Source organism: Lepidothrix coronata, unplaced genomic scaffold, assembly GCF_001604755.1.
Source record: "Lepidothrix coronata isolate B3197 unplaced genomic scaffold, Lepidothrix_coronata-1.0 Scaffold17, whole genome shotgun sequence".
Classification (NCBI taxonomy): Eukaryota; Metazoa; Chordata; class Aves; order Passeriformes; family Pipridae; genus Lepidothrix; species Lepidothrix coronata.
In genome coordinates, this window is record NW_016690197.1 from 7,311,307 (window position 1) to 7,327,713 (window position 16,407).

Here is a 16,407-nt window from a genome sequence, read left to right on the forward strand (position 1 = left end):
TGAAGGGTTTATGTAGTACTATGAGACCACTGTTTTTAATCTTGATAATGATAGTTCAGCTATTCCAATTGCTGCAAAACCGCAAAGCTAACAAAGGAATTAAAGAGCATTTCTTAATGAGTAATTAGTGGGTTTCTTTGCTGATGACTGGATTCTAACTGTACCTATCATAAAATTAAAAATAAAATTGGTAAGAGAATACTTTGGATAAACTCTGAGCCTGATTTTCATCCAATTTAGCCAGGTTTTATACTACTATAATCCCTCTGATTTCAGCAGGATTACAAATACTGTTTCTCTAACTTCCCTACAAAAACTGGTCTCATCAAGCAAACAGCACCTGAGAGGGTGTGCAGCCCAGGTGCCCCCTGGTTGCATAATTGAGATGCAAGGAAGTAAAGGGCATAAGGTACATTCAGTGGGGCACAGAACATCACCAATTTTCTGACATAAGGCTAAGGTGCAAAACTTTCAGAAATCTTCACTTTAAAAGGATGTTGTACTTCTCTGTGCACGTGAGTAGGAACAGAGAAACTGGCATATTGAACTGAATCTCTCGTCCATCCAGCACCTTTGACAGCAACAAGCTCGGAATGTTAGAACTGATGCACAAAACTCTAACAACACAACTTGCCATTAGAGTGTTATACTTTCTATTATCACTGTTGCCCTATGATCTGAAACACAAGAATTTCAATTTCTAATTGACTTAGTTCTCAATCTAATCTAAATATAGGTATTCCTATATTTAATTGTATTAACATCAAACCCATTTACAATGCTATATGGGAACCTTTGGTTGTCAGATTTATCTCAAGTCAGTAAGTTCTGCAAATTAACTTTGGTATATGTAATCTATTTCTTTCCATAATTGATGTATTTTTCCTTTTTTTTTCTTCCTTTATTTCCTAACGTTATTCTCTGTGCTACTTACTGTGTCCCACTTTATTCATATCTGTGTTAAAGAACACCACACTGCTTTCCCAGTTTGCCCTTGTGTACAAGGAACTGTAGTGAAACATGGCGAAGGCCCAGCGGTGAATATATGAAAACAGAACAATACTTTCTCATTGTTTTGTGTACTGTTTGTTATGAATCCGAACTCATTTTTTAACACTACTACATATTGAATAGAGTTCATTTATAAAGGTGTCCAGAGGGGTTTCAAGTCATTTACCAGAGTTGTTACAATTATTTTATATTATTATTAAATTGATTTGTATCTTTCAAAATCAGCATACTGTGTTATTTTGAAACCCAGGTACAGCATGTACCATTTTGACAAGAGTCTGATTATTTTTCATCAGAAGGTCAGGTAAACGCTTCAGGAACTATAATCTACATATCACTCTGTCCTGGTTACTTGCCTTTTTTTTTTTTCTTTTTTTTTTTTGTTCTTCCAGCACTTCATCTTTCCTATGGACAGAGAATATGCCTGGGCTATATATTTACCAACACCCATTGATGCAAAAACTACATACTACTTCTGCAACACTCTTGGCCTCCCTTTAATTTCTTCCCCAACTGTGGCAGTTAGAGAGCCCACTGATTTATGCACATTTGGCAACCATGAAAGTAGTTTCCCCTTTCTTATTGGCCTCTTTATCTCTTCTTAAAATTCTCTAATACTTTTAATTTCCATATACTGTGCTCTCATTTGTGTTATTTCTTTCTCCCTCCTGCTTAGACAGTTAACAAAGCTTTCAGAAGGCAATGTCTTCCACCAGAGAAGAGAAGAACCTTGAACCCCCTCTGTGTGGACTGAGGACAGTAAAAAGGGGCCATCTTACCCCTAATTCTCAGAAGGTGATGAGTCCCTTAAAGATGCCAGAGAAAAGCACTGAAATTGCTGTTCCTATGTTTTGAAATGTCTTTTTAAGAGGTTTAAGAACAGCAGGTATCAGCTGGCGGCACAAGCTGTTGAACAGGGGATGAATGGAGAATATAGCCCTTCAGCTTGCTAATATGTAGGCTTCTGAAGGTTAACCTAAACCCTGAAATATTTCAGGCCTTGATAATTAAGAGATCCACAAACTAGAAACTGCAATAAATCATCATGAGGATCAAAGGAAACAGGAGAGAGGTGTTTAGTTTTTGCTAAGTTGGAAGTGGCTACTGGTGACTTTATTAGGCTCATTTACAGTGGAGTAAAACAGGCACAGAAATCAAAGAGCTTGAAGATATTTGTGCAATGTATTTACATGCACATTGAATTTTGAAAGGAAAATGATGAAGTTATAATAGGAGAAAACGGCATGACCAGAAGATGATTTTTTCAGCTTAAGGAAGAATAAAGATTAACTTACATGAAGAGAGGACCCTGAGGAAAGAGATTAGTGAAGAATGATGGTAAAGGATGAAATAAAGTAGACAGTGCAAGAAAGTAAAAAGCACAAATGTTTTCAGGAAGAATTAAATACATAAAAAGGATGTAAAGCATAAGTACAAGGAAGGTATTTAGGAGGAAAAGGTAATTTAAAAAAAAAAAAGCAGAAATTTCCAGACAGAGTGATTTGGAGATTTTTGTCTGACTGTGCAGACTTTAAAAGTAACTGAATAGCATTTTCTGTGAAAATTAACTTGACCATTTTCAGACAAAATCACTCTCTATATTAATTTTTTTCAAAGGAAGAGAATAAAATAGAGCTTATATAGTGGAAGAGCTTCAACGTCAATGCTGAGGAGGCTTCAACTTATGCACAATATATCTCCATTTTACCATTATGTTGTATTTTGAAGGTCAACTGTGACCTTATACAATATGTGAATATTTACAATTTAAGACTGCAGAGGTACTATGCCTCTTATTTCATTGTCATGCAAACATCATGGAATGTTGTCATCTGCTATTTCTGTTCAGAATATATATAATATTTTCAAATAATATAATATATATATGTATAATATTTATTTTGCACTGACTCGTACCTGCCCACATACTGAGACTTTCTTATACATCCTTTGTCTACAGACATGGCTGATAAGACTGTACTGTTTGTGGTCCTAAAGCCTCAATAATGGGCCCCAAATTCACAGGATACTCAAACATATCCAATTATATACTTGAATCTGATTTAACAAAGCTGTCATACAAATCTCACTAAAGCATGATTTGCCTATTGATGCTGCAACTGAAAAAACTCACATGTGGCATTCATTCCAGCAAGTAAGTGGAATATGTGCATGTGAAGAAAGCACATCAGATATCCCAGGATCAGACAAAATATGTGAAAAACTATGCTAGACAAACCACATCATCTGATTTCTGCCTCTGAACAGATACCCAATAGCTGGGACTACCACAGCCCTGACCTAGACAGGCCATTAAAACCACTGAAAACAGTGGACCTGTGCAGTGTACCTTGTTAATTTGAAGACCTAAATCCAGTTCAGGGTACCAAAACTCTGATTTTGTTCCCCAGTCAATATGTACTTAGGAGGAGACCTCTACCTCTAACAAGAGAAGTTATTTTGTATGGCAGCTGCTACCAACCCCTGAGATACCTACTGTTCCATTCACTTTGTTTTCCTTCTTTGGTTGACAGACAGAATTGAACCCTAAATATTACGTTTAAAGTAGGATTTTGCTTTCCTAATTCCCACACAGAAGAAACAGCAAGTTATCCTTTTGTAAAAACAAAACCTCATAAACCTTTGTTATCTGAAACGTATTAGAAACATCCAGTTAAAATATACTGACAACCATTCTACCACTTTAATGGAAACCATGTCTGAGAGCTTCCCTGGGATAAAAATTGTGCCTGTTACAATGGATTATGGAGATGACTGCAACGTACAATTAGGATGAAGCACTGTCTTTGCAGACATTATTTAATAGTTTTAAAATGTCACAGAACGTGAAATTCACAAAAAACCCTCAACCCCACACTGACGCTCTCCAGGAAGAGACCACATCAAAAGTAATGTTCTACTTCTGATTATTACAGATAAGTGTTGATCAGAAGATAAAGTGAAAGAAATAACGGTCTTCAAATATCGTGATTGATTTTACAAAAGTACCCAGTATTTCAGCAAAGTACAACGGAAAACTAACTGCTGGTAAGGTGAAACATAAAAATTTCTTTCAGTGGACTTTCCCTTACAAAGGAACAAACCAGATTTCTGTCACTGAAGCAGTTTCTCCTGTCTATGATAAGATTTTATTTCTCCAGAAAAGATGTATATTTTCCTGAAGCTGTCTTGATTGAAACTTTTTTTTCTCTTCAAAAACTGTTCCAGATACACTTAACTCAATCCATGTTTAAGAGATGCATTTAGTATGCAAAACTTTTGAAATTACTGTGAGGTAGAACACCTGATTCTCTATGCTAAAATATTTCTGATTAAATTCAATTGCAGCCACCAGCAACTTTTCATCACTTCTATGATAAACATCCTCTTGTTTTTTGCCTTGGTCTGTCAAGTCCTTTCCATCCCTTTGCCATTTTTACCAGTTTTCTATTCTCAATATAAATCACATAATCAATGTATCAAGCTTTTGAGAGTTGCTGGAAACTTTCCTTGGTTTTAATTGAAAGCCTAACTGAAGCTCCTTTGAGTTTTTTGTAGGATACTTTATTTAAGTGTGATTTTTATTTTATTTTTTTTTGCCTCCACAGCACAATGGGAAAACACAACTGTGGATGCTTATCAAGTTTTACACATCTCTGTCAGCAAACTTGACATGTGAGTCGTTGCCAAGCAAGGGGGCAATAAGAGATAAGATCATAATCATTGTGCACTTTACTGATATGCTGTAATCAAATGTGGCAGATTTAGGATGTTCAGGAGGAACTGTGCTAAAATCTCTAAGCAAGCACTAATGGAAAGGTTAATATGATGGTAGTTAGCAGACACCAGCAAAAGCAGTTTGTCACTAGAGCTGAATTTAAACCAGGCACATTCAAAGTCTTTAGCTCAAGGGGGCAATAAAAATATAGAATGGGTAGACTTAATACACTACTTCCTTTCTTTTTATTGTCTAGCTACCAGAGGGTACCAATAATTTCTTATGCTTCATATTTTGGAGGCATCTGTGAAATTCATTCATTTGCTAGTATAAACTCAAAGTGTATTTTTATGCTTAAGAATATAGATTATACAAATGAAAATTGACAGTGATAAAAAGTCTTGATTTCTACAAAGCAGCCACATGAATTTGGGAAACATAAAATGAAATGGGACAGCCCACAGTTTAATATCTGAAACAGTGATGGCATTGATGTACGTGCTGGTGTATGGTTCTAAAGAAATCTAAATTGTAGAACAAAAGCTGTCAGTCTTTCCCTCTTTTTTTATATGCAACCATCCACACACAGAAGTGGCACATTTTCAAAGTGATGCAGTTTGAATTGCGCGGCTTCTATTATTTATGCAAAAAGGGTGTTGAGCAGTCAAACTCCTCTCTATTCTCTCACACTGCAAACAAATCAATTAAGGTGGGTCTTATTCCAGTGAAAAAAACATGTAAAAGGATTTATGTGTGTTCAGTTCTGCAATTTAGATTTCAGTAAGATCACTTACTATCTGCAAAATTAGCACAAGCCTTGTCACATTAATTATAGTATTTAAAACCTGCCTATTTGAATTCAGCATTAGAGACCAATAGCTGATGGCTCTCCAGATTAAGCTATCTGAATGTAGCCAATGGGTGGTACCAGTCAAATAAATACCTTGAGAAGATGAAATCAAAAGCTCTGAAAAGCACTGTAAAATCAACAGTGTTTACTTCAAGAAAGTAGAGGATCAGACATTTTTAGAGCACAGATGGAAAACACCAACTCGAATATGTTTTGAAACACAAATTCCACACTACCCTTTCTAAAAGAAGCTGTTTGTAGAAGCATGGTTTACATTAATCAGTACCTAACAATTTTATATACAACCTTTCTAAAATTCATTTGCATAATGATAATCCGCATATGGCAGGGTTTAAGTTATTTAAGCGGTGTTATATTTCACTATTTAGTCTTGCTTCACCACTGCTTTAGCAGTGAATCCTTCTGGAGTGTAATGCAGCTAATGAGGTAGCTTTTTAACTGAACAAACTGACAGGTCCCATATCTGCAGAGGCAGCTTGAAACCGTGCCCAACCTCTCGGCTTCCCAAGAGGCTTTTCAAAATTCAATAAATAACATCTGTAGGCGATGTTGGGTGCAGACCTAGCAGAGTGCGTCATAACACTGAGCTGGCAGAACAAAGAAACCATGACGACTGCCAAGTTTCCATGGCAACCGCTGCGAGGCTTGGAGAGTATAATAGCACATCAATCATTGTCCAAAAGAACTTCATTATCAGCAAGAAAAAAACCTTTAGGATCTGTTTAGTGTGCAATTGTGGGTTAACTCACCTCAAAGCCTTGCTCTCTAGCAAAAGTGGCAGCTTCCTGAAATAATAAAAAAAGAACAGTTAATTATAAAGTGCTAGATAATGAAGAAATAACACATTTTGAAACTCATTCAGCCAGTTTTCCTTTTACACGATTATCTCAATATAGCCATATACAGTTGTTCGATTCTGATAGTCGCACCAAAAGCTTCCCCCTCCTTCCCTCAAGCCCAACAACGGTACAATGTCAACACATTTCACAAGTTCAAATAAAGAGGGTACAGTATTTTTTTTCCAAGCGAGGAAAGTTACTTCTGGAGATAGGACTTTGACTAGGAAACCACTGCTTCAAATCCAGACAAACACCCTTCAGACATATTTTTAATTGAAATTGTATCGTATCTCCATTTATGTATGGCACACGTTATCAAGCCATTTAAAAAAATCATGTGTCATCTACAGTGCATTAAAAAACCAGGATCACAAAATGTGCTCAAACCCTTGTGGTAGAATCAGATGAACATTTTAAAATACTCTTGATGTCTTAATCACTGCTCTAGGCAATTTAACTATGTTCTTTTCCTGAAAGAACAGAGGAAACATCAGGGTATCAGAATGTCCTCATGTCTTATTTATATTAATTGGAGCAATTAAAATCTGTTTTGAAACAAAAGCAAGGGGATGGAAGACAAGAGCAATGTTTTTCCCTTACTTTCTACCTTAACATCGGAAATATTGCAGAAAACCCTCAAAGTCTCTATGTTTTAACTCGCATTCTTCCAAATTATCTTTGCCAACTGATATTAACTGAGAGATAATCTCGAGCCAAAATGGTGAGCTGATCCAACTAAACAAAAATAACTATCACACCAAACCAGTCCAGTGTCCCTACAAGAGGTTTTAGTGCTGCAGAGGTTTTAGCGCTGTGGACCTACATTATCTGTCAATTTGGGGGCAATAGAAGAATTTGATGTGGGTACAATTGATTATAACAACAGTAAGTTGAGGTTAATAAAATGTGATAAGCTGAAAAGCACAACTCCTCAGGCTGCTTCACTGCAGAAACATAAGGCTGACCGGGTTAGCCTTAGCTGATGTTGACAGAAAAACTGAATCATGGTCCTGACAATTGGGTGCGGGCAAGGTTAGCCACTTTGACAATTTACTTACAATTGAATCCCTTCTTGTACATCACACAGGCAATGACATTTGCTAGCCTGGCTGTCAAGAAGGAGTCCGGGGTTCAAAGATATCATGCAGTGTTTTCCTAAACCAGCATGTGATTAACAAAGCCTATGCTCATATGAAAAAAGGAGCCTGCAAGCTTCCACTCTGAAGTGATGCACTTACAATGAACTGCAATACAATCAAGAAAGCCTCAAATGGGATTGTGACAGAGGGGAAAAAAAAAAAGAAAAATAAGGTAGTGATAAGGGGGAAGAGAATAAGAAAACTGACTAAAAATTATTTCTTGTACCCAAATAAGTTCTTTAACCTCAGGTTTTTGGTCATGTAATTGAAATATGAAGTTACACTGATTTGTCCTAAGAGGATTTTTTTAAAATCCTAATGCAGTAGGACATTAATATATGTGTTAAAATATTGTCTGGCCAGGAAATGGGACACCAGTACATGAAATAAAAACCATTCCAGTGAAGTGATGCTTTCTTGTGTGTGAAACTTTGAGAGAATTCATCTTCATTTTCTGTACTGGGGCACCCATGCATAGCACATGTGGTTTGAAAGACCTGGCCCTTCCACAAGAAAGGATAAATGATTGCACATTTGTTAAAAAGTATCTCGTCTTCAGATTCTCCTGTTAGAGCGTCATCTTTTAGCCTGGTCTGCTGCCTGGCTACATGAATAATGGCAGCTAGCATACAATCATAGATTTTCCTGCAGTTGACCTTTAATCTCAGGGTGTCTGAACACGCCAAAGAACAACAGCAATCTTAATTTTCTTCTCTCCCATCGACTGAACCTCAGAACAACTCCTGAGCAGCTTATTTCAGTCAGGACTGCACCCACGGCCCCCTAAAAATCAGCCTCTCTCAGAATGAGATCCCTTTAAGAAGTAAGGCCCCTCCAATAAAAAAAGCTAATAAAGCTCAAAACACACATTTGGATTCTACAGTTTGGTGTTTGCAAAATGCTGAGAAATGTGAGGCAGTCTCTGAATGCCAGGGACAGTTCAAAGTAAATTAACCAGATAAAAGCGATGAGAACCTTTTAGTATCTATTCACAATAACAGTGAGAACAGGAAACAAGCAGAACCCATCTGTGCAGCCCTAGGGCACCTCATACTGAGCTCCACGTCTCTAATAAAGTAGTCAGGTTAAAATCTAAGTGGCTGTAACATGTGGAGACTGCTCGGGTTACAGCGGCCAGCCGGGGCGTTCCCTGATGCAGGTGATAATCAGTATGATAATCACTATATTTACAGGCTTTCCATTTTATATCTGACATTGAAAATCACGAAGAAGGAGGGATTAAGGAAATAAACAACCTACACAGAAGCTTTACTGCTCCCCAGAGAATGCAGCATTTTCATTCATGTGTGACATGCGACAACAGCAAAGCAAAACAGCGACAGAACAGAATTTTCTTAGGAGGCTTCATTTCACATCAGGAGTTCTTTCAGTTTTGATAAACTTTAAACATTATTCATTCATTACTCCAACTCAGCATTTTCAGAGCTATTTTCTGTTATTGTCTACAACTGAACATCTCATTTCATAAAACACTCTCCCTATCTTTTCACTCTTTCATACTAAATATATTAAAAACTCACACTCCTTTTTCTATATAATCTTTTTACTAACCATGACAGCAAATTTATTGTTGCACCACCTAAAGTAGAAATGGGATTTGGCTTTAGTTGTGAAATGTCATTTGACTCATGTCATTTGGGGCGAAAAAAATACTAAGTACAGTCATGCTGAAAGAACCTGTGTGCAATGTTACTTAATGGGAGTAACACAATGTCACCAAAGTTAACACACACCCTCTCTTTGCGTAATAGTGAGCAGTTTACACAGGAAAGCGAGACAAATTAAAGAGATAACAATAAAAAAGACAACTTCCGTTAGTGCTGGCCTTGTTGTTATGTTGAATTTGTTTCCTAGCTGAAAACTATTTCCATTCTTGCACGTATTTTATTACTGTCGGAGTCCCAGCATTTAGTAAAAGGAGCTGTTTATAATCTACACACAGGTTAATTTTAACAGGACTTGTTAAAATTCTGAGCCCTTTTATCACCAGCAATACAAACTATTTGTTTATAAGTAAACAGAAACATACCCTCCAAACACAGAATCCATCAGCATCTGCATTCCTAGGAGTATTTGTTAGCCCCCTGTGTTAAGAGACTTTTATGTTTATAGAGTTAAGATGGCTCAACTTCAATAATCTCATGTTTGGTTTGCCATGAGACACAGAAGGCATGTTATATATTAAATATTCTTGATACGTCCAAAATTTTTTTTGTTGGTACCAAGGTTTTACGATTACTTGATCAAATTAAAGCCAAAATGGTAACAAATGCATGCTGGGTTAAAATTAATTCATGTAGGCCAACATAAAACTCATGCAGTTGCATTGAAGAGCATTTAAAACCACGTATTGCCAAAATTAGCTGACAAAGGATGTTTCAAAAGCACCACCAACATTGTTATCTACAATATGCATTTTAACCTTTATATGGAAAAAAAGGAGCACTGTAAACTAAATTTGCATTTCATTGCCGAAATCAACATTATCTCATAAAGAAATGATAAAACAGCAGGACAGCAATGATACCCTTGTACACTGAATGCATTTCCCATAATTACAAATGAAAGCAAATGCAGGGGACACTGAAGCTAATCCCTCCCTTGTCATCCTTCTTGGTAGAGAAAACATCTCACAGAATAACCTCAACTCACATATTACAGTACTACCCCCTGGATTTGATTTACCATTTTTAATTTAATTGGGAGATTACTGACAGGTTTTGAGGATGTTCCTACTGCATTAACTGTAAACTTCCTGACTTACCTAAAATATACCCTATTCAGGAATATCATCCTCTTTCTCTGCATAATAAATCTGTGACTCGGTGGGTTCAGACCAGCCCATGAATCAATGTAGTCTCAAGCTGGCACACACACATACAGCATGTGTAACTATAGAGGAAGATCCGTGCAGTACAGTGCAGAGCAGAGTGCAGAACAACAAAAAGAAATAGAAAAGCAAACTTGAGTGGACTCACTCAATGAGAAATAGTAAATGACTATGAGGACCACAGACTTCATGTCTGCATTTGATAGGACCATTCCTACTGGTACCAACCATGTTTGATTAGAATTTGAATAGTGCTTCCAACACTGTACCTTACAAATCTTTCTAAACTGCTGAAGTCTTCTATAAATAAATCTTAAATATTTCCTTCCTTTTCTACATTTCAGAAGTATGGATTGTAGTTTTCCTCCATTTACATTGTTTCCTTGAACACAATTAAGGCCATGATAATCTCCCTCAGATAACTCCCTTTTTCTTCAGTATAATTATTACTACTATCCATCCCACTCATAAGTTCAGCTCCAATCCTGATATAACTTTGTGCTCTTTACATCCTCCCTTGCTTTTCTACAGATTGTGTTGTTTGTGGCAACAAAGTTAGTTTCACAAATCTTTAACACTAAACCCTTGTTATCTAAATGGGTGACAACTGAAATAAACATACGGGAATACAGAGGTAGGTGCTGAAGATCTATATTTCTGAAACAATTTTTTTCATTATTTCCTAAAGGACAGTAGACTCGTACAACAAAAACCAAAACCAAACAAACCCTCCAAAAATAATGTATTATTTGTCTCATTGCACTACAGAGACATGAAAGTCTTTTCCTTCATTATAATGAATAACACTCATAGTTTATCTTTCCTTAAGCAGGCACATTTGTCCCTTGTATCTCTTCATCCCTTCTATCCTCTTTCCCTGTCCCTAACGAGGAGCTTTCGCACAAAATTCTGTGCTTTCAGAGCTACACCCTTGTTTTATATACTTTGTAGGTACTGGGAATCTCAGATTTCAACAGTATCTGTTGTGCCCAGTAATTCAGAAGATGGGTCAAAAAAAAGACATCTTTTGTTAAAATTTCCCTCCTTTTTTTGCTGGAAGATAAGTCACGAAGAATGAATTTTCAATATCACCATGTGCCCTTCTTTTGGTACTTCCTTCATAAAACATTGGTCACAGTGCAAGAGCTAAGCTAGTTTTTAAGGAGACTTGAGTTGTGCCAGTCCATGTTTTCCACTCTTCCAGTTTCAACCCTGGAAACAGGTTTTAAGGCACACACAGGACAATGGATTTTTAATTGCTGCCTTTGAATTATAACAAAGATGTCATAAATATACCCACTAACTTCATGACACAGTTGGTGAAGTGCCCTTTTATCAAATCCAGGTATTTAAGGAAACCAGTAAATGTGCAACAGTATGATCCACCTTTATGCCACTCTTTTCTGTATATGGTACACAAAGCCAAACTAAGTTATATCTGATTTTACTACCTGTCCCAATTTTAAGAAAATAATACATGCATAGATACACACACACATAGGTATCATAGCAAATCCACAGTTCTTAATGTGATGAATTAGCAGCATACAAGTACTTTCATGCGATGCAAAGAGGAGTAATATCAAAGCCATGGTAATGATGATCCTGACCTACCTCGGGAATCAGAGGCAGATTCTGCTGAAGACCCTCTGATGATCAGTTGAAAATATGACTTCAACAAATGACCGCTATATTTAAAATGAATGGATGGAAAGTCTACAGGACACAGTTCCAGCTGGATCACTAACCTTTAGTGCCAACAGCACATTTATTGTGGTTAGTGGTAAGATACATATGTTCCTCTTCATTCAGCGCTAAATAGTTATCAGCAGTTACTCAAAATCCTATCCAGCCTTTCATGTCATTGCAGTCTGATTTAGGCATTACCTTAAGGTCAACTATTACTACATTTCACTGCGTAAAGGCAATACAAGCTCATATGCCTTTATTAAAAAATGGCCATTTATAAAGGCATTAAGGGCTCAAGAGGCAAATGTCATTTTATGCTTTTTCTTTTTTCTTTTCTTTTCCCCAAAGACAGTTGCTTTAATATGGGTCATAAAGAGTTTGAGAAACAAAAGACAAAAGAACCACACAGCATATTTTCTGAAACAAATGGTGAAATTCTGCTAAAACTGAGCAAGTTTGTGCTATACTTGGGGATGTGGCACGTGGATGTAATACTTCAATATAATTGTTGTTTGACAAGCACAAAGGACTAATCCTTGATTCAGTCAGTAGTGTACACCTTTCACGTTCCAGAGAAGATCAACAGAAGTGGTCACAGAACGGACAGACTCTGCACACAGCTTGAGAATCAACACTGAGAATCAGCAAGTATCTACCCCTCACTGGTTGTTACTGAAGAAAGCACAGCTGGCATCAACTGGATGGGTAGATTACCATAAAGGAACACTAAGGTGATTTTTACCCCTCTTTCTTTTTACCATAAGCAGTGCCGGACTCCAAAATTGCTTTTCTTTCTAAACGACAGATAGTAAGAATTTGTATCATATCCTAAAATATTATTTCAGCTTGCTCCAGCAATACTAAAGACACCGGTAAATATATGTACACTGCCTTCACCCAGAAGGTGAAAATATAAAATAATAATAATCAGTTCAAGTGAATAATCAGAACAAATATAAATACCATATGGGGTTAAAATTGTAATGTTCAGAGGGATTCTGGCACAGTATCAGAGGGTTTTGTCTGAAAAAGCCTAGTGTGAAAAGAATTGAAAAAGAAAAGTATTTCCTGTCCTGCGTGGGTTCACCCTGGAGTGTCTGTATCATGTACAATTCATTAATATTCAAGCTATTTATTCTCCTATTCAGGTTAGCACCAGAACTATAGTTCCTGCTAGAATCTTCTCTGGTAAGAATCACCCTGAGTCAGAGCTTAATGCCATTACAGGGTCTGCAACAGCTGCAGCAGGAATATGCCTCTGAGCCATTTTGAAATTTTATGATGGATAAAGTGCTATTACTTGTATCTACCTTACATCCTTACCTAAAGAACTGAACACTCTGCATGTGTGTCTCTTCTCACATATTATAAGCATCAAATGAGTGAACAATACTTACACCATTTCTCCATACAAATATGTCTGTCTCTACCTTAAAAATAAATTCATCATGATCAGAAGAGAGGGAGAAGGAAAAAAAATCCACTCTTTCCTTAAATATCATTGAATCAGGAGAACATAACAAAAATGAAAACAAATATCTTAAAACTAATAGCTAGAAGATAAGAGCTTTATATGCATATAAAAATAAAAGATGTGGTGGTCTTTTGAAGTCTTTAGTACTGTTCACTGGATGCTCCCAGTGCTAACTTTCTGGCTGGAGGGTGACAAATGGAAATAAAAGATTGCATCATTTTCAACAAGGCCTTCTATGATTGCAACCACTCAAACTAGTCTGAAATCAGACAAGATATTCTCATCTAGCAATTTCAGATGAAGAGAATAATCAGATTCTGTGCTAAAAGTGCTGGGATCCAGCAGGACTTGTCTCTAGCCCAGCTAAAGGGGTAACACATTTTTAGCAGTGAAACTGAGTTGTTTTGTACACTTTGTTTAGTGTGATGTCATGTACAGCCATTTAGAATTATAACTAAGGCTCTGGTATTGGGAACCCTGTAAAAAGCAACCATCATATAACACTCTTCTTGTGCTGGGCTGGCTCTACTTGTTAACTCTAGGAAGAAAATAAAGTTGCTCACTGCATCCTCTAGCGATAACACTAACTTACAACTGATCTTCAAAATACATATTTTACCCTTTCAATGAATTTTGAAGCCAGCTGACTTTAAGATTCTTACTGGAGTTTCTTGTGCTGTTTAATGCTAATTCAATGATGCATTTATCTGCGTTCAAAAAATGAATACACAAGATAAATTTTTTTTCCTGAAATTTTCTGTAGCTACTTTTTGGAAGGAAAAACCTAGTTCTCAGTCTGTACTAGTAGTGCTCTCTCACAACATGGTCATTGCATGGAAAAACAAAATTTCAGTCTGACCACAGTTAGATCACTGTGGTCCTGACTGTAGAATATGAGCTCTAATTCCAGATGTGACTGAGGCACTGTTTATCATGTTGTACAAGTTGCTAATGTCTTGCACCAATTATTTAAAAATCCTTAAAAGTTAGAATTTAACTGCTTCTGACAATTAAGTGTTTAAGGATGAGTGGTTTTTTGGTATGTTTGTACTTTTTCTACAAGAAGCCACCTTGCACCTGAGATCAGCAAAAGAGATTGCAAGAATAGTCAAATAATGGAATTAGAGGTATATGATTCCAACATATTTTAGTGGTATTACAAAAGGCACAGGGTGCATGAGTTTGGAAGGGGCCTCTGAACATCATGTAGTCCAACCCAACTCCTCAAGCAGGGTCAGCTAAAGCAGGTTGCCCAGGAGCACTGGATTTTGAATACCTCCAAGGATCTCCACACCCTTCCTGGAAAATCTGTTCCAGCATTCAACCACCATTGCAGTTTTTTCCTTATGCTTAAGTGGAATTTCCTGTAGTTGAATTTGTGCACGTTGCCTCCTGTCCTGTCACTGGACATCACTGTGAAGAGCCTGCCTCCATCCAATTTACTGCCTCTCATTAGTATGCATTGATAAGATCTCCCTGAGCCTCCTCTTCTTGAGGGTCTCAGTCTCCTCTCCTCAAACAACAGACACTCCAAACCCTCAATCATCTTTGTGGCCCTTTGGTGGTATCACTCCAGTAAGTCTATGTCCTTTCTCATGCTGGGGGCCCAGAACTGGACCCAACACTGCAGATGTATCTCACCAGGGGAAGGATCACTGCCCCCCACCTGCTGGCAATGCTCTTCCTCAATGCAGCCCAGGATGCTGTGGTATTTCTTCTTCACTGTGAGGCACACTGCTGGCTCAAATCCATTTGTTTTTCCATTAGGATTCTGAGGTCCCCTTTCGCCAAGATACTTTCCACCCAACTGGTTCCCAGCCTGTCCCGGGACCAACATTCCTCCCTAGATAAGAGTATGTTCCATTTTCACTTGTTGAACTTCATGAGATTCCCATCACCACATTTCTCCATGCTGTCAAGGTCTTTGGAATTCTGATATTATCCTTTGCGTTGAGATAGTAGCTACTGACTGCAAGCACAGGATAAAATCCATGCTGGGGCTAGGTGGACAGGGAGACTTTATCAAAGACTTACTGATACACACAGAAAAGTCAGGATGGAAAAGAAATAGCTAAAGAAACAAAGCAACGAACCACAGCCATGGAGCAGGTGAGGACAGTCATGAATCAGGCCAAGCTGCACTGACAAATAAGCAGTATCTCTCAGAGACTTGGAAAAATCCTCCCTCCAGCTTCTGTGGGCCAAAGGACTGCTCACATCAGTACAGAACACCAAAGATGAAGGAAACATGGAAGTCCATTAATGGGTTCACGTGGGTTAGAATATGCTTGGCAGCAGACATTCAAATTATCCATAACCAATTGCTTCATGCATTCAAATCACTCTCATTTCATTATAATTGCTTTCTCCTTTAAAATCTGGCTTAGATAAAAAGATCATGACTATTCTGTTGGTTGGGTTTGTTACTATGCTTTCAAATATAATTTTTTTTAAGAAGTGGGATACAGAATTTCTATGACAGAAATGAAACTATAAGCATTCTCAGCACTCCTTTTTACTTTTAAAACACCATGCTTGCAACAACAACAACAAAAAATTATAAAATGTAAGATGTAAAAAAAAAAGTATGAATATGCATTAATTCCTATAGAAAAAAAATTGAAATTATATCATGTAATTATGGTAAATTAAATTCCTGCATCAAAGATCAGCAATCTTTCACCTAATACATAACAGCATGATTATGACAACAACTTATTTGTTGAAAGTGCACAGTTTAGCAGTACATTATTACATGGATAACTACACAAACCCCTTTCTTTCAATGTGATCATCTGCTCTAAGATGCACCGGA

At 37.1% G+C, this 16,407-nt stretch overlaps 1 protein-coding gene across 2 annotated transcripts in view; it reads right to left on the reverse strand.

The window, feature by feature from the left end:
* Nucleotides 1-16,407, reverse strand: part of ADK (adenosine kinase) — a 279,602-nt gene that overhangs the window by 41,903 nt on the left and 221,292 nt on the right. For both annotated transcript variants that reach the window (XM_017806900.1, XM_017806901.1), the window contains exon 8: nt 6,350-6,385. In XM_017806900.1, the coding sequence (XP_017662389.1) occupies nt 6,350-6,385 (36 nt within the window). The remainder of the gene's footprint in view (nt 1-6,349; nt 6,386-16,407) is intronic.